We start from the raw sequence: 18,572 nt of genomic DNA, 5'->3' as shown, positions 1-18,572 counted from the left end.
CTCAACAGAGAATGTGTCCATTGAATGACTAATAACCAACCTGCATGAGCGTAAACAATCATATTTGCTTGTTTTTGTCTTTTATAAAAGGAGAAAACATGTCAGACGAGGCAGAAAGTTTTACCCTTTTGATATATTTCTCATGTTTACTTCACATTCTGAATATTTCTTCATCTTATTAATATTCAGGGCTCTTGTTTTCGCTTTGGTTGTGCCACTGGGACTTTTTTCTTTTGTATCCAGGTTTTATGCGTACAGTGGGTCACTTGATGTCTCCTTCAAGGACTGGAGGTCTGCTGACAGACTTCATGTCTTTATTTTTTATCTTTTATACTTTATGTTGTTCCTTAAAAAAAACCTGATATAAACGAGATAGAATAAAACATAGAGGCTCCAAAACATATTACAGAAATACAATGAATTAGATAAAATGCTAAGAGAATAATAAAGATTCATTAAAAAAGGTGAAATCAGATTGGTATTTTCACTCTATTTCTCAGTGTTGATCTTGGACAGGAGACACTGTGTGTAAAACCAGCTGTAACTGTTTTATTATGGCCTCTAAAAATACCAACTGGAACAGTGAGTGTAAAAATCCATCAGTAAACTGAAAGAAAATGAATCTGCAACTATTTTGATCTATTTTAGAAACTCTTTTAAATCACTTTTCTTCTTTTAGATCCTTTTTTTTAATAACCTTATAACCTATTTGTCTCTGTATGTGTATTTTTGTGTATGCATGTTGATTTATATATGAAATAAATACAAAACATGTATTTTATTTAGTCCCTTTTTCCTTCTACAGAACTTTGTAATCTCTGGTTTAGTACTATATAAATAAACATATTTATTATCATTACTATCATATCAGCTATAATTGATTCATTCTTTAAGTTATTTTTTGTTTATTTTCTTATTTTTCTTTCAGCTTGTGATGGGCGTTTTTCATTGTTTTCTGAATCTGATTTATCAATTAATTTATGAAAACAATCTGCAGATTAATCAACAATTAAAATAATCATTAAGCCCACACCCATCAGGTGTTAAACTAATATTTTCTGACATTTACAGAGGCACATCAGCTGTGTAAAACTGTCTTATCGACTCCAAAGAATTTTCATTGAACAATAATCAATACTCATTAACACTGGGGAGTTTGCTGTGAGGAAAAGAATCACAGCACTGTGTGTAACTGTAGGTATGTATCTCTCGGGCTTCAGGTTCCCAGGTAATAAATTTAAGATGTTAATTTATGACGACACAACAGAGAGGTTTAAAATGAGTTCCAGAGGAAGAACTTTTCTTCTCAGGACAGCAGGACCAGGTGATACACCTGCCTTCACAGGTAAGACACATCTTTACATTTCTGTTGTAATAAAACATATATATCTCTATTAATGCATCAAGAGAAATTCCTGAAGATTTCTACATTATTTTTTATGTTTTTCAGGAATCTTCTGCTGTTACAACACAGAATAAACTCAGACATGACAGTTTCTTACACCCTTGAAGTGGCCAATGCGAGATTTGGTGGCTTCTCCAGGCTCCTGTTCCGGTGGAAGGGAAGCATCTACAGGCTGCTTTACAAAGAGCTTCTGGTGTTCTGTGGGGTTTATCTGTTTTTCAGTGTGTTTTACAGGTAAATTAACTGATTTCATCTTTACATTTCTTTGTGTGTTTGTGTCAGCTGAAGTTTTAATGTTCCTCACAGGTTCATGCTCACATCAAAGCAGCAGGATCTGTTTGAGCGCATCGCCCTTTACTGCGACCAGTTCACCAACACCAACTTCATCCCAGTTCTGTTTGTACTGGGTAAGTCTGATCAAATTGGCTTTATCTTACACAAGCCACATCTGAACATGAGTCACCTTAATTCATGTTTCCTTTTGCCCCAGGTTTTTATGTGACCCTGGCCTTTAACCGCTGGTGGGGTCAGTACACCAGCTTCCCCCTGCCTGATAACCTGATGATGGTGGTGTCTGGGAACGTCCACGGGGCGGACGAGAGGGGTCGTCTGCTGCGCCGAACACTCATGAGATACGCCAACTTATCTTCAGTCCTCATTCTACGCTCCATTAGCACAAGAGTTCACAAGCGTTTCCCAACTTTGGAGCACATAGTGGAGGCTGGTGAGAACAACAGTGGAGACATATTAAGAAAATTTTACTTGAGCATCTTTAAAAATGTTCAAATATGTGTAGAATATTGTTCTTTTTATTGTACTTCTCTAAAACTTGAAGCTCTTATTACTTTGTACAACATGGTTTTGCTTGTATAATGTACAGAAATTTAAATTATCCAGCAAACAGAAAACATTTAACAAAACACAAAGAGAGAATGACCTTCTTTACAAGTGATTGATTTAAATGTGTATAATTAACAGGGTTGGGAGAGTTACTTTAAAAGTGTAATCTGATACAATTACTAATTACCTGTTGAAAAAGTAGTCTGTAAACTTATCCAAGTATCAAAATATTAACTTGATTACTTTCCGTTACTTTTGGATCACCTCAACACAAAATATGAATATAAAGACAAAAGAGAAGAAGTATGAGTGGGAAGTATTGATGTAAGATAATTCAATAAGGCAGCTGAACAATGAAACCTATCAGGGAAACCAAAAATTTAAATTATAATCCCCATTTAACTGTCAAATACACTGATTAACATTCGCTTATCTGGAAATGTTATTATAATAAAAATAAACGTTATTTGTACAGCACAGAGTTACAAAGTGCTTTACAGAGCTGAACTGGTATTAAATCATGTTTGCAATGACACAAATAAAATCAAACTATGGGAGTAATATTACAATAAAAAGGAATAAAACAGATAAGGCTTGTTGGAGATAAAACAGTGTGCTAGCATTTAAAAAAAAAAAAAAGCTTTATTGTTACAGAGATACATTTTAAGAACTGATTTAAAAGATGTTACTGAATCCGCAGCCTCAGATCTTCAGGCAGGAGGTCCAGAGCTGAAGGGGTCCGGATTGTAAAAGCCTGCTCACTGTTAGTCTTGAGCCAGGAGCTCTGGGGCAATAAGGAAACAGCAATATATATATGTATATATATATATATTATAAATCTCCTCGTATCACAAACTGTCTAATCTGTGAGCAGGATTTATGACGACACACGAGCTGAAACATTTTGAGTCGCTACACTCGGATTTCAACAAGTACTGGATGCCTCTGACTTGGTTCTCAAATCTGGCGTCCAAAGCGAGAGAGGAGGGTCGGGTGAGGGATGACATCGCTCTGAGACTGCTGATGGATGTGAGTGCTGTATTTTTACTTATTATATATCTACAGTGTGGGAAATTAAATCCTAAATGTTTAATATGTATCTACAGGAGCTGAATAACTACAGAGCCAAGTGCAGCCTCCTGTTCCACTATGACTGGATAAGCATCCCTCTGGTCTACACGCAGGTAGAAACAAGAACTTGAAGCAGATTACAAGACAAAACTATGATCAGCAAAGTGTATTTTTACTGTATCTTAAAATACAGAAACACTTGACCACTTTTATACAAATAAATTCCAAAATTCATGACAAACAGACTTGATCTCGGCCTTGTTTTTATCTTTGCAGGTGGTCACTATAGCAGTTTACTCTTTCTTTGCCTTCTGCGTGATTGGACGACAATTTCTGAACCCTGAGAAGGGCTACAAGAACCACAACCTGGACCTGTACGTCCCTGTTTTCACCCTGATGCAGTTCTTCTTTTACACTGGCTGGCTCAAGGTCAGACGACACATTCAAGTTTCAAGATTTTCTTTTGATTTCATGAAAGAGTGATTTAATTTTCCTCTCTGTAGGTGGGGGAGCTGATCATCAATCCGTTTGGCGAGGACGATGACGACTTTGAAACCAACCAGCTGATTGACCGAAACATTCAGGTAATCCCCTCAATGCTTCTCTCCACTGCAGTTACACTCCCTAACACTTACATATGAATCCTTATCTGCTTTCTGCCTCCTGTAGGTGTCGATGCTGGCTGTAGATGATATGTACCAGAACCTGGCTCCAATTGTGAAGGACAAGCACTGGGCCCAGAGGCATTTCTCCATCCCTTACACTCTGTCCACAGCAGCAGAGACTCTCAGACCGGCCTTTAAAGGCTCCACCTTTGACATGAGGTATAGATTCAGCGTGTTTTATATGCTGCTGCATAGTCCAGTAAAATCCCAACCACTAGTAAGACTTGAGCTTAAAATGTCTGCGGTATTTGCAGGATGAGTGTGGAGGACCTGGAGATTCACCAGCCTGCAGACACTCCTGGGAAGAAACAGTATTTACCTCTTAAGGGCTCGTTGGGCGATGGTCTCGACAGTCTTCTGCAGAGGGGCAAAGGTATCCTGCGAGGTGGGAGCCTCCCCTCTCTGGTGGATGTCTCATCACACCCAAATGAGGAAGATGATGCCGATGCTTCGCCTGATTATGACATCAATGCCACCAACCACAAAGAAAGGACATTCATTAAAGTTGTAGTGGAATAAAACTAGTGAAAATTATTCATGAACCAGGAATGTTTTATTATGACTCATATTGTATTTGAATTAATAAGGAACGGACCAAAAACAGACAATTTTATGTACATATAAACATATTTTAAATACGGCAAATGGATAAATAAATATATATAGTTGTGTACTTTAAGGCAAATGTATACAAAATCAAACTAAACAACTAAGAATGGAAATGATAAATTAAAAAACAGGCATTTCCACTTAAAAACTTTAAAACAAGAATGATTTGAACAACTTTTATTGTATAAAATTATATAAATTGTGAAATAAAATGAAAATGAATGTGAGTATTCAGTGCTTTAACTTTTAATTTGTGAGAACACAGCATTGTCTAAACATGTTTGATCTTAAATTCATGGTGAGAGCACAGACATATCTTTTAAATGCTTCAAAATGATCTTTTGGTAGTCCAGTCATCCAAATTATGATTTGAATCAGTCTAATTTAATTTACCGTTATCGAGTACTTGTGATAAACACAGTAGTGTTCTCAGATATAAACAACTGTTTCCAGTCCAGTCATAGATTTTATATAAAGTCTGCAGGTGAACGGTGAAAGAAATACTCAAAATCTTTGCTTTAGTAAAAACAAAAATATCCCCTTTATGCAGAAATCCTTATATAGATTACATTCTTGGACTATCATTATTGATTAGTTAATCAAACAGTTAATGAATCATACTTCACATACTGCTGGCTGCTTTACTATACACTGGTACATCATATTTAATAAGATGATCGTATGATTTATAAGTAAACTTTAAACTTCATGTAACTAGTAACTATGGCTTTTAAATTAAAAAGTAAAAGGTCTTTCCTTCAAAGTGTAGTAGGGCACAGTCTAAAATTGGCAAAACCTCTGCAGACAATAGTAAATAACAGTATTCAGTCTACAGGGTCAGTGCTGTCTGCAGTGTGGGTGGTATTTTACTTCCACGTGGTCTGCCTGTACACCAATAAGAGCACAAAACAAAAGCTGTACTTTAATCTGCGCAATCAGCTTAAATCAATTATCTTCTAGCTAAAAATTTAAACACGTGGAATGAATGGATTTTATGAATCCAAAGTTCAGACTTTTATTTTGAAGTACGAACGACGGAAGTTCCAGAGGGTCAAAAGTGTCTTCTGGGCTTCCGCGTTGTCAGATATCCACAGAAATCCGCACCGATAGACGAGTTTAACATTTATAAGACTTGTCGGCAGCGAGGGTACGTTTACAGCCACTCTTTAAAGACATTACTCTGCCCGTTCAGCTCACCAAACGCTGTTTATCTCTTTAACTTCGCGTTTAAAATGAACGTGGCGGCTACAGCTACAGCTAGCGCGCTAACGTTAGCTAATGCTCCAGATACTTCTTCTCCCTCTGGCAGCGAAGTTTGTTCGCCGATAAGAGGATTTATTTTTATTCTTTTTATGTTTATTGACCTTTTTAGACTCTTACACACCCAGTGAAACAAAAAAGCTGGAGGTCAAATGAGCTCGTTGTATTGGTTGTTTATTGACTTCTCTCTTGTTTCTCACGAATATTCGCTTTTGTTTGTGTTTGTTTGTGTTTGTTTGTGTTTGTTTGGCAGCATCCCCTCGCAACCAGGCAGGAAAACAAAAGGCACGGAGCAGAGGTGTAATGTCAGCTGACGGCCCCCTGCTGCAGAGCTGCTGAGCTGCCTCCACCTTCACCTCCATCATCATCTTCATCACCACCATGTCTCTGGGCGACAACCCCCACCTGCTGCTCGGTAGGATCCGCTTCCTGAACCGGTGCATTGAGTGTTTCAAGAGGAGCGAGCCGGTGCCGGAGTGCCTGTGTTACGTCCCCAAGGAGGTGTGCTACAAGATCTGCAAGGACTCGTCGTCCACCTCCTCGGCCTCCTCCGGAGCGTCTGCAGGAGGCTCCACCGTCGGGAAAACGCTCATCTCCGTCTTTGAAACTCCACACCAGACTCCACAGATCAAGAAGCTGTGCAAGTACAACATTGAACCAAAGAAAGGGACGTGCATCCGGACAACCGGGGAGGAATACCGCAACAGCCAGGGCGTCTGGGTCAAAATCATTAAGGTAAGTGTCTCTGCATTACACTATCAATGTGTGTGTGTGTGTGTGTGTGTGTGTGTGTGTGTGTGTGTGTGTGTGTGTTGTTCATCGTTGTCATCCTTGTTATATCATCATGTTTACAGCATGTTGTCTAAATTATGTTTACATTGTTATTGCAGACACAGTAGTTGTGGAATTTGGGGACTTTTTCTGTCTTTCTTTTTTGAACAATACAGTTTTTTTTCTCTGAGCAAGAAGCTCCGGGGGTTCAAATCCAGCGTTTGTCTTTCTGTGTCAATGTTGTATGGGTTCATACCTGCAGTGCAAAGCTCTGTGGGAATTGGCAACCCTTCAGAAATGTACGCGGGTATGAATAAAAGTGCAGTAGTGAGTTTCTTTTATGTGAAAAATACAACTGATTCAGACCGCTGAGTTCACTGTAGAAGGTTTTTATTTGCACTAAATACGGCTGTAATCTTTTAAAGTTACCGTCCACATTAAAGCAGATCTTCAGTGTCACTCGGTGCAGTTTTCTTTACATCAGTTCCACAATACAGAAGATTGGGTGTGAGGTTAATAACCATGACTTATTTTAAATTTATGTCTGAAATGACAGCATCTTGCTGGGATTGAACCACCGACCCGCTGTACCTCTTGTCTGGTTCTTCTACAGGTTCAGTGCTTTCATTGACAGCATGATATCAGAGAGTCCCTCTAGTTCTAGGATGGTGTTTACTCCCTATTAATTAAGCTTGTGTGACTTTTAAATGTGGCGTAGGGTTTCACATGTTGATGTAACGATCCGTGTCTGCGTCCAGGAGCAGATGGACGAGCACCGTCCGGGCCTGGAGCTGGAGGAAGGCTGGATCCTGGTGTGTAAACACACAGAGGGAGGCGACAGGCTGGTGCCGGTGGAGTCCCCGGACACCGTCGGCAGACAACAGCAGCTCTTCGGCTACGACCACAAGCCCTGCAACCGGTGGGAGCAGGTGGTGAATGTGGAGAATGCGCTTTACATCGGCTCCAAACCCAAAATCGCTGAGCGTGACGACGCTGCCGTCCAGAAGCTGAGGTGAGCTCCTGTTTGCGTTGAGTTAAACCACGAGAGTCGCAGCCTTTTTGTGTTTTAGAGAGCCGCAGATTAAACTGATGTTCTCTCAAATCTTTAAGGTACGTCCCTCCCACCTGGGCGTACGAATGCGATGAGGACCTGGTGCACTACTTCTATGACCACATAGGGAAAGAGGATGAGAACCTGGGGAGCGTGAAGCAGTGTGTGACCAGCATCGATGTTTCTTCATTTTCTGTGAGTCACACACACACACACACGCAGCAAGGGATGTGGAGATTAAAAATCCAGTGATTCTGCTGTTATGTACATTTTCTAGTCAAATAAAGCTGCATGAGTATTAAAAGCATTAAGCATTTGGTCTGTTTATCATCTGCTTTTTCACCTTGATGAAAAGAAAGAAATAGTACATTTATGACTGTAACATTGAGCAGTATGTAAAATGTAATTATAAATGTATGCAATTTGTCAGTGATCGATTTACGTTGATATTTACTGATAGGAAGATCCAAGTAGAGGGGTGAGCTGTCTGACGGACGGCGACATTGGAACTTTCTGGGAGAGCGACGGCGTGCAGGGACAACACTGGATCCGCCTGCACATGAAGAAAGGCACTGTGGTCAAGTAAGGAGCTCAGCAACAAAGTTAATTTAAAAAAACAAACAGTAGTTATAACACTGCATGGACTTTTGCCATGTGGTGTGTAGACGCACACTCTCAGACCACAGTGTGAGTAGGAGCTGACGCTGCTTCCAATTACAGACGGTAATTAACTCACACACGGTCGCTGAAGTGACAGGATTGCATTCATATGAGTCAGGGGAAATGATGTTTGATGTGGTACCACACCCACATTTTGCTGTATTACGAGGGGAATAACTCATGGTCGCTCACACAGTATATGTGCATCATATCATGCTTGCTTAAAGATGCAAAGTATCTCATATGAACTTTTATCTTGTTGATAAATAGTGGACTTGCTTTGTTTGTACGTATGATGTGCTTGTTTTTGCTCCCCAGTAGGCTCATATTGACGGTGGACTCTACAGACGACAACTACATGCCCAAGCGAGTCACAGTGTTTGGAGGAAAGGGAGACAACCTGAAGAAGCTGAGTGCCGTCACTATAGACGAGTGAGCATTTTCAAAAAGGATTGTGTCAACATGTTTCACAGATATGCTTCATATTACAGTACAGGAGCTTTAGAAGGAAGACTAAAGCCACCAGTTTTGTATTAAAGTCATTGTCAGACAATGTTTTGTGTCAGTATTTAATATTTAAAACAGCTTTTTAAGACAGGATGACCTACACAATCATATGATAATTAACTACCGTATGATATTAATTATTGCATTAAACGAATTAGAAAACATATAATAAAAGGAGAGTGTTATAATATTTATACTCAGAAAGGAATCTCCGTATTATTACAGCAGACAATATTGGATGTTTAATAGAAGACCAATACCTGATATATTGTTTTAACCGTGTTAATAACGTGATGCTGTGCTGAAGAATCAGAATCTATTTTCTCTTGATAAAAGTAGAGAAATTAAAGTGTAATATGTAATAATGAAGCATATCTGCCTGCTGCACTGAGCCATTTCTTCTGTAGGAAGCTGACAAATACCAGGAGTTTACATATTTTATATATATATTTTTTTTTTTTTTTGCTTCTAGCAACCTGACTGGAGAAGTATGTGTGCTGGAGGATATGACGTCTCACCTGCCTATAATTGAGATTCGAATTGAGGAATGTAGAGGTAAGGCCTTTTAACATGTTTCAATATTTATTTAACCATATATTTTGTCTTTTCGACCTCCAACATTATTCGTTTGTTTTTTTCTCTCCATTTGGCCCTACAGATGAGGGGATAGACGTCCGGATCCGGGGCTTGAAGATCAAGTCGTCATGTGAAAGAAACCTGGGTCTGAACGCTGATGTTTTCCAGTCCTCTAACCTGGTGCGCTACCCCCGTTTGCAGGGCAACACGCCCGACATCCTGTACCGCAGAGCCCTGGTCATCCAGAGGTAGGTCAGCGTTTATTTTACTGCCAGGGTTCTCACAGTCACAGGAAATATTAAATCTGTTGAACTTAACCGTGATGTCTTTTGTGAAGCTTTTGTAAAGAAAATGTGTCGAGGTTTCAGAAATGTTGTCTTATCAATCAGTGTCGTGTTTACAATGAAATTCTAACTCCAAAGTTATTTAAATCTCAGAAATACAATTCAGATGCAATGCTCTAATTGTCTTTATTGCTTTTAAACATTGAACATTTCTCAGTGTTTGTGGTTATTTTCTTCTGCCTCGTTCTCTGCAGGTTCATCGGTCTACTGGACAGTGTGCTCCCACACTTGGTACCAGCCTGGGACTACAGTCTGGGTACCTTCAACCAGATCAAAGTGAGCCATTATGAAGCTTTTAAAATATACAATACTGGCATTGAATAACATTTAAGCGGCAATAAGACCCAAGCAGCTGTTCTTTAATGCCATTTTTTAACAGCAACTAAATTTATAGTGTGTATATATACAAAAAGGTATGCCCTGGGTGTCTTCCCATACCTTTCCACCCACAGTAGCTGAGACATGAGTCTTTTAAAAGCTGATATTAGGTCATACTGATAGTATGCTGTTTGTTCTGTATGCAGTACATCCCAACAATCTTATAAGCTTCCAAAATAAATGTTTATTTACTCGCGTGTTCTTTGGCTCTCTCTAGAGCATAAAGCAGTTCCTGCTGCTGTCCAAACGCCGCTCAGCCCTCATCACTCAGTGCCTGAAGGACTCCGAGACCAGTAAGCCAAACTTCATGCCCCGACTCTACATCAACCGACGTCTGGCTATGGAGCACAGAGACAACCCCTCTCTGGACCCGAGCTGCAAGAACGCTGTATTCAATCAGGTATTTAACACTTTCTGAGTGCTGCCATCGCGGTGCCATATTATATGTGCTCAAAAGAGTGTTTGTTGAGTCTGGTTTGAGAAATATGAGTCAGTTTTCATCATCCATTACACTCTGTTATGCATTATGGATGCACTTACTGTTCTCTCCTTGCAGGTGTATGAAGGGCTCAAGCCATCTGACAAATTTGAGAAGACTTTGGATTACAGGTGTGTATTTTTAGGCTTGCATCTCACGCTCCTGTATCTGATATTTCCTGCATGATTATGACTGTAACTCAAGCGCACTAAAATCTCCTAAACCCTATCATCTTTCTTTTTGTTTTGTCAGATGGCCTGCTTGGTATGACCAGTGGTGGGAATGTAAGTTCATTGCAGAGGGAATCATTGACCAGGGAGGTGGTTTTCGGGACAGCCTGGCAGACATGTCTGAGGAGCTTTGCCCCAGCTCAGCTGAGTGTCCCATGCCTCTGCCGTTCTTCAGCCGCACGTCCAACCAGGTAATCACTCACCATCAGTGCCTGGTCAAGATTAGACTGAACTTCAGTGTACTCAATGATTGTCTCTCTCTTTTCCTGACTTTTGCTGCTCTCTCAGGGTTCCCTAGAGGCCAGAGATTACTACGTCCCCAACCCGTCCTGTAAAGAGTTCCACAAGTATGAGTGGATCGGTCAGCTCATGGGAGCCGCACTCAAAGGAAAAGACTTCTTGGTGAGTGATGCTCGCCGTCTACCTACTGTAGGTCGGTTAACTCTGTGGTAAAGTAAAAATTAGTAGAGATTTGACTTTCTGGATTCTTCTTTGTCCAACCCTGCAGGTCTTGGCTCTGCCTGGGCTGGTGTGGAAGCAGCTGACTGGGGAGGCTGTCAGCTGGAATAAAGATTTCCCCGCTGTAGACTCCGTGTTGGTGAGGACATTCGGATTATTACAACTAGAGCTGCAACGAGTGATCAACTAATCCGTTAATTGTCAACTATTAAATTAATCCTCAACTGTTTTTATAATTAAATGATTAATTGGTTTGATTGTAGCTTCTCAAATCTAAATATAATCGGCCATTTTTAGTCCTATGACCGTAAACTGAATATCTTTGTGTTGTGGACAAAACAAGACATCTGTGGGTGTCATCTTGTGATTTGGGAAACACTGATTGACATTTTTTTTTTTTTACCATTTTCTGACATTTTATAGACCAAACAACTTTGATTAATCAAGAAAATCATTGACAGATTAATCAACAGTGAAAATAATGATTAGTTGTAGCTCTAATTACAACTCCTGAACAGTCATGTAATGTAAATTTTAGCCCTCAGACTTTGCTGCTGATGACATTCTAATTTACTTAATGTACAATAAATATCATTGTATGGCACAATTTTGAATTTGACAAATTCCCTTTACTGCATGCCCTCTTTTAAATTAACCTTTTCTGCATTACAATCTATGAAAAGAAGCCTCCAACTGTCCGGTGTGGCCAGCTGTAATCCCTATTTCTCTAGCCATCATCTCAAGTTAAATTTGGACGTGTGTTTCAGGTGAACCTGCTGGAGGCCATGGAGAACATGGACCAGGAGACGTTTGAGTTCAGGTTTGGCGAGGAGCTGGTGTACACCACCCTGCTGAGCGACGGCCAGATGGTGGATCTCATCCCCGGCGGCAGTAATGTGGCTGTTCGCTACGAGGACCGCAGCGAGTTCGTCCGCCTGGTGCAGAAGGCTCGGCTGGAGGAGAGCAAGCAGCAGGTGGGGCTTTGATGTTACGCTTTATCTTCCTTTACACTGCTGCTTTGATTGTAGTTATAATTTCTCTTGTTCTCGTATGCTTCAGTATAAACTCATCCAGTATTTATGGTGTGTATTATCTGCATGTGTCTTACAGATTGCAGCCATGCAGGCGGGGCTACTGAAGGTGGTTCCTCAGGCGGTGCTAGACCTGCTCACCTGGCAGGAAGTGGAAAAGAAAGTGTGCGGAGACCCTGAGATCACTGTGGAAGCCCTGAAACGACTCAGTGAGTGTCCACGATAGAATTTATCTGACAGTAAACACTTTTTCTGAGCCCTCTACTATAACCCTTATGCACCCTGCTGTAAACTCTGCCTATAGTTCCTCAGTCACCATCTTTTCTTAATATTAACATATTTATTCGCCACTAACCAAAAGTGAAGTTAATAAGTTGTTGTAATCCAGAATTATCCTTTAAGAAGCTACCAAGCTATTAAATCTCAATGCTGTTTTTATCTCCCTACCAGCACACTACGAGGACCTGGAACAAAGTGACGTTAGAGTTCAATACTTATGGGAAGCACTGACAAACTTCACCAATGGTCAGTTCACCGTTTAACTGTCAACATCTTTATAATCTCTTTTACAGCCTCTGCCTCAGTGATGAGATTAGGAATATGAAACAATATTAATGAGAAGTACTGTGTGTCTGACAATCGTGTTGAATTTTGTTTTCAGAGGATCGCAGCAGGTTTCTGAGGTTTGTAACTGGTAGAAGTCGTCTTCCTGCTCCAATCTACGTCTTCCCTGACAAGCTAGGGTCAGTGCAAGTACAGCCTTAAAAAAAATGATTACGAACAAATTACTGTTTGCTGTTGATGGCAAAATAGCTCATTTAGAAAATTTAAAATGCTCTTAATTGATCTATTTTGAAATGTTTGCTTCCTGATACAGCTCGGAAACGACCGACGCACTTCCACAGTCCTCCACATGTTCAAGCACGCTTTATTTACCCAACTACCCAAGGTACACTCATCTTGTGTATTTTGTATATAAAGAATCTGTTACTATATTTTGATCTGTACATTTAATATACAGTTGTGTTTACCATTTAAACATACTGCAAGGAGTTTTTACTGGTTGTGAAACAGTCTTAATTGAATGAATACTGATGCCTCTATACAACCTGCATAAGAACACAAGACCATCGGTGAGAAGATTGGTTATTTCTATGTAGTTATTCTTAACTATTCCCACCAGAGGCCGCCAAAATCAAGAAAAATGAAAGTTCCTTGTTGCTGCTTTAACGTTTTATAATCCTACACTTTATCACATTTATATAACGCTCTTATGAAGAGGATGACTGTTTGTACAGCTGCTTTTTATTGACGTTAATGTAACATTTATTCCTCTCCTCTTGTTCGTTCTGTCCTTTCAGTGCAAAAGTTTGCGAGGAGAAGCTGCGTTACGCTGCGTACAACTGTGTGGCCATTGACACGGACATGAGCCCCTGGGAAGAGTGATCTCTCTGCTGCTTCACTGAACAAACTTTACAAATCACTGTTGGATGGAGAAATCTTACCAAGTTTATTGCTATATCATATATCACAACTGCCAATTAATGCTAGCTGTATATAATAAAGAAATATATGGAAACATGGAAAGGACTGAATGTGTTTTTGCATGAAATATTAAATGAATGAAGGTGTTTGGTCTTCAAGAGTTTTGTTCTACAAATAAAATGTGAAGCAGCATATGACAAAATTCATTTTTAGAGCTCATTAATGTTCAAAAATGATTAAGATTGTACAATATTTGTATCAGATTAACTATGGATGTCAAATCACTGCATTCAGAGAGCATCAAAATACAAAACAAATCATGATTTTTAGTCGGGTACAGTGTATATGTATGTATGATGTACAAAAACAATAAATATAAATAAATAAATGGACATAATAGTGACTAAATAATCTTAATCTCTTACCAGCTTCCCACAGATGAAGTAAAAAATTACATAGATTTTTATTTATCTCTATTTACTTCCATTATATACATATTGAATCAAAACATGTATTTAAGTACATATATTAAACGTATTTTAATTTTATATTTTTATATAGTTCTAATAGATATATAGTTATATTAAGGATGGAACAAGGGTATAAATATAGACATATTTACGGTGGCCCTGAGGTGCAAATCACAACAGCAAATCAGAAAACACATAGATATGGACTACTGGAACCCCTGTTTCTACCTCTCTTAGGTATCCCACATTAACATGGACGTATTAATACAATATTTTCCTTATTTAGTGGTTTGAATTTTCAGATTTGGCAACTTGAACGCATAGGTCTGACAGTGTTGTGTTTCCAGACCAGCTCTTTTGTCCAATCAGCGACGACTCATGTCGCCAGAGGGAACCTAACTTTTCTGGTTTGGTTAATGTCGTTATGTTTTCTCTTTTTGTGTTGTGTTTTCTGATTTGCCGTTGTGATTTGCACCTCAGGGCCACCGTACATATTTATAAAAAGCGTTTTTTTTTTTTCTTACATGAGGACAGAAAATATTATGATTATTATCATTAAACTTGTGTGATTCAACGATAAAAGTATTGATTTATGTATTATTAATCATAAGTTCACACACACACACACACACACACACACACACACACACAAATCTCACTCGGAGGAAATACCGTTCGCTACTACGTGAATTCTCGCGATAACACGCGGCTTCAAACCTCCCCATGATCCTTTGCGAGTCCTCTTTCTAGCCGGCGCCTGAGAATGGGTACGTGTTTTCATGCTCGGGTCGGAGGGAGAATCTGTGTCCATCTGCTGTTTTATCGAAGGAACTTTATAATAATGGTTTGCCATATTGTAGCTAAATGTTATGTGATCCGATGTAGCGTTAACTTTGAGGTCTACGGGCAGTTTAAGATATCTTAATGATTAAAAAAAAAAAAAAAACTTGCGATGGATGTGTAGTGCTCCAAGATGGCTGTTCTCAGTGGGCATGTAGCTAGCCGCTGATGTTGGAAGTGTGCTCGACAACGGTACAGTTTGCTGTTTGTGGGGCTTTTAAAGTGTTTGAGGAGATTTCACCGGTGTGTATTCGTGGTTGTTTGCTGTTTTAGTGGCGGGTAATAGTTTATAAAAGAGCTTAAAGATCACGAAGAGACTGTGTTAGCATCAGCTAGCCTGATGGTCCGGATCGTGTCATGCTGCTGCACCGAAAGACTTTTAGTAAAACAGCGAGTAATGTGAGATAGTTGGGTCACTTAGGGTGGGTTTAATACTAATTCTGTTGAAGCTTTGTCTGTATGTAAGTGAACAACGACTTATTTAAGAGACTGGAGTCACATGCTGGTTCCTGAAGGCCACGCTTTGATTGTTTAAGCTCCTGAAATTACAATAAAAAGTAGTTTACCGCCACATAGAGAAGGTGTTTTATGTCTAAGGACTATGTGCATTTGTTAATTCAGTAGTAATATTATTAGAGATTTGTTTTTAGGAGTCCTAAATCTAATTAACTATAACATCATTTGAATTTAATCATGAAAGAAACTTAGTTGTGCTTGAGTGACGTGATGAAACTCTTTTAAGCGGAAACCGAAATAAAATTGCGGACAACCTACCTTGGAGAACTGATTGCTCAAGCACAGGCTATAATTTCGTATTGGAGATTTTGTGTGTTGGCAGTTTTATCTAACACCTGGTTTCTCTCCTCCTCCCCTCCCCATTTTATTCAGGTATCTCCAGGGACAACTGGCATAAACGCCGCAAGACCGGCGGTAAACGCAAGCCCTACCACAAGAAGAGGAAGTATGAGCTCGGTCGTCCTCCTGCAAACACAAAGGTAAATAAAACAGGAGTTGAAAATGGGCTCCGTGTGATGCGATGCAGCGTGGGTGATGAGAACGTGACCTTAGGTATGTCCTTTTGAGCCGTTTTGGTTCAAAGCTCTGGACTTACCAATGCTGGGACTTGTCATAGTTACACTGACACGCTTTAAAACCTGTTCGTAGTACGGTTTACTTCTCAACGAGCAAGCAGAATGCAGTCTTTACACACACAACAGGAATCCTAGGCATACTAACTGTGTTGATACTAATATAAAACGTGTTTGTTTTTTAGATTGGACCTCGTCGCATCCACACCGTGAGGGTCCGTGGTGGTAATAAGAAGTACCGTGCTCTGAGGCTGGATGTTGGTAACTTCTCATGGGGCTCTGAGTGTAAGTTTTTATTATAGATTGATAGATTTAAGCGATCTTTGATGATGCACACAGCTTTCTATGAAGATACCTTGTCCAGTTCTGCTACTGAATGAAAGTGCTGATAACGACGACTCTGAGAACGTTTCCTATGCTGACGTGTGTGGCAGCTTTAAAGATTTAACCAAACAATGCTGTTAAGTGACATGAAATTGGGAGCGAAATATGATTTGCTAATGACACTTTATCTTTGTGTGCACACAGGCTGCACACGGAAGACCAGGATCATTGATGTTGTCTACAATGCCTCCAACAACGAGCTGGTCAGAACCAAGACCCTGGTGAAGAACTGCATCGTCATCGTCGACAGCCTTCCCTACAGGCAGTGGTATGAGGCTCACTACGCCACTCCTCTGGGACGCAAGAAGGGAGCCAAGCTGGTATGTGGGTTGGGGGGGATATGAATGTACAATTTATGTATTTCTTCAGTTATGGTAGATGCAGCAGCAGCACAGTAACTTTTGTTAGGCAGTGTTTTTTTATACTCGAAGGTACATGCTCAGTTGGTAGATCTGCTGGGTTTGAATAACGATGGTGTCAAATTAGTTCAACTTTAATTTAATTTTGTACAGACTCTGTATAGGCACTTAACGATTGATCCTACAGGTGGTCTCAATGTATGAATATATATGCTTCATGTCTTTCTATGAAGATAACTTGTCCAGTTCTGCTACTGAATGAAAGTGGTGATAATGATGACTCTGAGAAAGACGTTTCCTCTCATACGTGCTGCAATGTTAACACATTCAACTCACCTGTTGCCCAGCAGCTCTCACCTGTTCATGTTCATCCAATTAACTTCAATTCTCTCTCTTCTGTAGTCCCCCGAGGAGGAAGAGGTCCTGAACAAGAAGAGGTCAAAGAGGACCCAGAAGAAGTACGATGAGCGTAAAAAGACGGCCAAGATCAGCACCCTCTTGGAGGAGCAGTTCCAGCAGGGAAAACTGCTCGGTGAGTCTCAACATGTGTATTCTTCTACTGTGGTATCTGTAGGGAATGATGTTCAATATGAAGTCTAACTTGTATCACTACTGAATCTCTTTTTGAAATTCTATATCCATTATACTCTGGTATGTACCTGAATTTTACTGGCAACTAAGATGCCAGTTAATTTAAGTGTTAACACATAAAGGCACAGAAGAGCTTTAGTCACATCTTATATTATCTGTGGCAATGAGGTGTCATGGGAAACTTTGGCTTCCAGGGATGTGAAATTTACTTTTTGACAAAATAGATAGATTACAATTAAAGAGCATTATCTACTCATGACACCTAAGTGCTGTCGGGTCCCTGTCTTTCTATGAAGATACCTTGTCCAGTTCTGCTACTGAATGCAAGTGGTGATAATGATGACTCTGAGAAAGACACGGACATCTGCTGCAGCGTTAATTCACCCAGTCAAAATATCTGAGCTCACCCTGTTTGGGGATGTTAAATATTAGCACTAGCTCTTTATACCTCAGTGGTGCCCCTACATTAGAAGGTGAAGCAGGGCCCACAGTATAAGGTTTAGACCAGTGTCAGATGAAAAGCCCTGGCTATGAAAGAACCAAAAACTGTCAAGTGTATTAACATTTTTTTTTCTTGCAGCCTGTTTTGTTTTGAGGTGGTTTATCCAACTCTGACTGATCATGTTTCCCTCGTTCCTCCTGCAGCTTGCATCGCCTCCAGACCCGGCCAGTGCGGCAGGGCAGACGGCTACATCTTGGAGGGCAAGGAGCTCGAGTTCTACCTGAGGAAGATCAAGGCCAAGAAAGGCAAATAGATGTACAGCTGTTTGATACGTCAATAAAATCCAAACGCCCCACAACTGTCTGCTCTCGCTGCTTTTCTTTCTGTTTATTGGTGGTGATGCATTGAATTTCTAGTCTTGCTCAGATTAAAACTCAAAGCTGTCCAGTGACTGGGCTGCTGTTCTGTGTTTAATCTGATCAGCCGGGTGTGGCAACAAGTTCCCATCAGGCTGAGGGCAAAATATAGAAAGTGAAGGTGAATTTAACCAGGAAGTCTGCAGCATGACCTGATGGTAC

The 18,572-nt window shown here is 40.0% G+C and overlaps 3 protein-coding genes and 3 non-coding genes across 9 annotated transcripts; all 6 read left to right on the top strand.

Moving 5' to 3' along the window:
• Window positions 1–1,292: 1,292 nt before the first annotated feature.
• best4 (bestrophin 4) lies at window positions 1,293–4,817 on the top strand. 2 transcript variants are annotated; one of them, XM_051422498.1, is made up of 10 exons: window positions 1,293–1,345; window positions 1,451–1,639; window positions 1,712–1,812; window positions 1,896–2,129; window positions 3,120–3,274; window positions 3,352–3,429; window positions 3,593–3,745; window positions 3,820–3,900; window positions 3,986–4,140; window positions 4,236–4,817. In XM_051422498.1, the coding sequence occupies exons 2-10, from the start codon at window positions 1,488–1,490 to the stop codon at window positions 4,498–4,500; spliced, it is 1,374 nt and encodes a 457-aa protein (XP_051278458.1). In that variant the 5' UTR covers window positions 1,293–1,345; window positions 1,451–1,487; the 3' UTR covers window positions 4,501–4,817. The 2 variants fall into 2 exon arrangements, with proteins under 2 accessions (XP_051278458.1, XP_051278375.1); XM_051422415.1 differs by lacking the exon at window positions 1,293–1,345 and having other exon boundaries at window positions 1,358–1,639.
• Window positions 4,818–5,604: 787 nt separating this feature from the next.
• hectd3 (HECT domain containing 3) lies at window positions 5,605–13,922 on the top strand. 3 transcript variants are annotated; one of them, XM_051421884.1, is made up of 20 exons: window positions 5,605–5,737; window positions 6,104–6,585; window positions 7,380–7,633; window positions 7,732–7,867; window positions 8,133–8,254; window positions 8,654–8,764; window positions 9,312–9,395; window positions 9,490–9,663; window positions 9,954–10,035; window positions 10,355–10,537; window positions 10,694–10,746; window positions 10,868–11,036; window positions 11,134–11,247; window positions 11,354–11,443; window positions 12,072–12,278; window positions 12,415–12,544; window positions 12,786–12,860; window positions 12,997–13,078; window positions 13,213–13,284; window positions 13,697–13,922. In XM_051421884.1, exons 2-20 carry the CDS (start codon window positions 6,232–6,234, stop codon window positions 13,779–13,781), a joined length of 2,577 nt encoding a protein of 858 aa, XP_051277844.1. In that variant the 5' UTR covers window positions 5,605–5,737; window positions 6,104–6,231; the 3' UTR covers window positions 13,782–13,922. The 3 variants fall into 3 exon arrangements, with proteins under 3 accessions (XP_051277844.1, XP_051277933.1, XP_051277752.1); XM_051421973.1 differs by having other exon boundaries at window positions 8,651–8,764; window positions 9,312–9,394; window positions 9,498–9,663; XM_051421792.1 differs by having other exon boundaries at window positions 8,651–8,764.
• Window positions 13,923–14,963: 1,041 nt separating this feature from the next.
• On the top strand, window positions 14,964–18,352 carry rps8a (ribosomal protein S8a). The gene is made up of 6 exons (XM_051424302.1): window positions 14,964–15,057; window positions 16,019–16,125; window positions 16,404–16,503; window positions 16,747–16,922; window positions 17,364–17,493; window positions 18,198–18,352. Exons 1-6 carry the CDS (start codon window positions 15,054–15,056, stop codon window positions 18,305–18,307), a joined length of 627 nt encoding a protein of 208 aa, XP_051280262.1. The 5' UTR covers window positions 14,964–15,053; the 3' UTR covers window positions 18,308–18,352.
• Window positions 16,171–16,277, top strand: LOC127370973 (small nucleolar RNA SNORD46). Its single transcript, XR_007886326.1, has one exon. It is a non-coding gene; the product is annotated as a small nucleolar RNA SNORD46 (small nucleolar RNA).
• On the top strand, window positions 17,184–17,251 carry LOC127370951 (small nucleolar RNA SNORD38). Its single transcript, XR_007886319.1, has one exon. It is a non-coding gene; the product is annotated as a small nucleolar RNA SNORD38 (small nucleolar RNA).
• On the top strand, window positions 17,838–17,905 carry LOC127370967 (small nucleolar RNA SNORD38). The gene has a single exon (XR_007886325.1). It is a non-coding gene; the product is annotated as a small nucleolar RNA SNORD38 (small nucleolar RNA).
• Window positions 18,353–18,572: the final 220 nt, after the last annotated feature.

Source organism: Dicentrarchus labrax, unplaced genomic scaffold, assembly GCF_905237075.1.
Source record: "Dicentrarchus labrax unplaced genomic scaffold, dlabrax2021, whole genome shotgun sequence".
Lineage (NCBI taxonomy): Eukaryota > Metazoa > Chordata > Actinopteri > Moronidae > Dicentrarchus > Dicentrarchus labrax.
Note: the sequence above shows the minus strand (reverse complement) of the source record. Positions and strands in the feature narration are given on the sequence as shown.

What these genes read in the sequence shown, in the direction of transcription:
- best4 (XM_051422415.1), top strand. Translation starts at nt 1,398, where the DNA reads ATGCATCAAGAGAAATTCCTGAAGATTTCTACATTATTTTTTATGTTT. An exon ending in GGAGCACATAGTGGAGGCTG is followed by an intron (nt 2,130 to 3,119) that starts GTGAGAACAACA and finishes ATCTGTGAGCAG; the next exon opens with GATTTATGACGACACACGAG. An exon ending in TTTACACTGGCTGGCTCAAG is followed by an intron (nt 3,746 to 3,819) that starts GTCAGACGACAC and finishes TCCTCTCTGTAG; the next exon opens with GTGGGGGAGCTGATCATCAA.
- rps8a (XM_051424302.1), top strand. An exon ending in GTCCTCCTGCAAACACAAAG is followed by an intron (nt 16,126 to 16,403) that starts GTAAATAAAACA and finishes TTTGTTTTTTAG; the next exon opens with ATTGGACCTCGTCGCATCCA. An exon ending in CCAGCAGGGAAAACTGCTCG is followed by an intron (nt 17,494 to 18,197) that starts GTGAGTCTCAAC and finishes TTCCTCCTGCAG; the next exon opens with CTTGCATCGCCTCCAGACCC.
- hectd3 (XM_051421792.1), top strand. Translation starts at nt 6,232, where the DNA reads ATGTCTCTGGGCGACAACCCCCACCTGCTGCTCGGTAGGATCCGCTTC. An exon ending in CCGCTGTAGACTCCGTGTTG is followed by an intron (nt 11,444 to 12,071) that starts GTGAGGACATTC and finishes CGTGTGTTTCAG; the next exon opens with GTGAACCTGCTGGAGGCCAT. An exon ending in TGGAGGAGAGCAAGCAGCAG is followed by an intron (nt 12,279 to 12,414) that starts GTGGGGCTTTGA and finishes TGTGTCTTACAG; the next exon opens with ATTGCAGCCATGCAGGCGGG.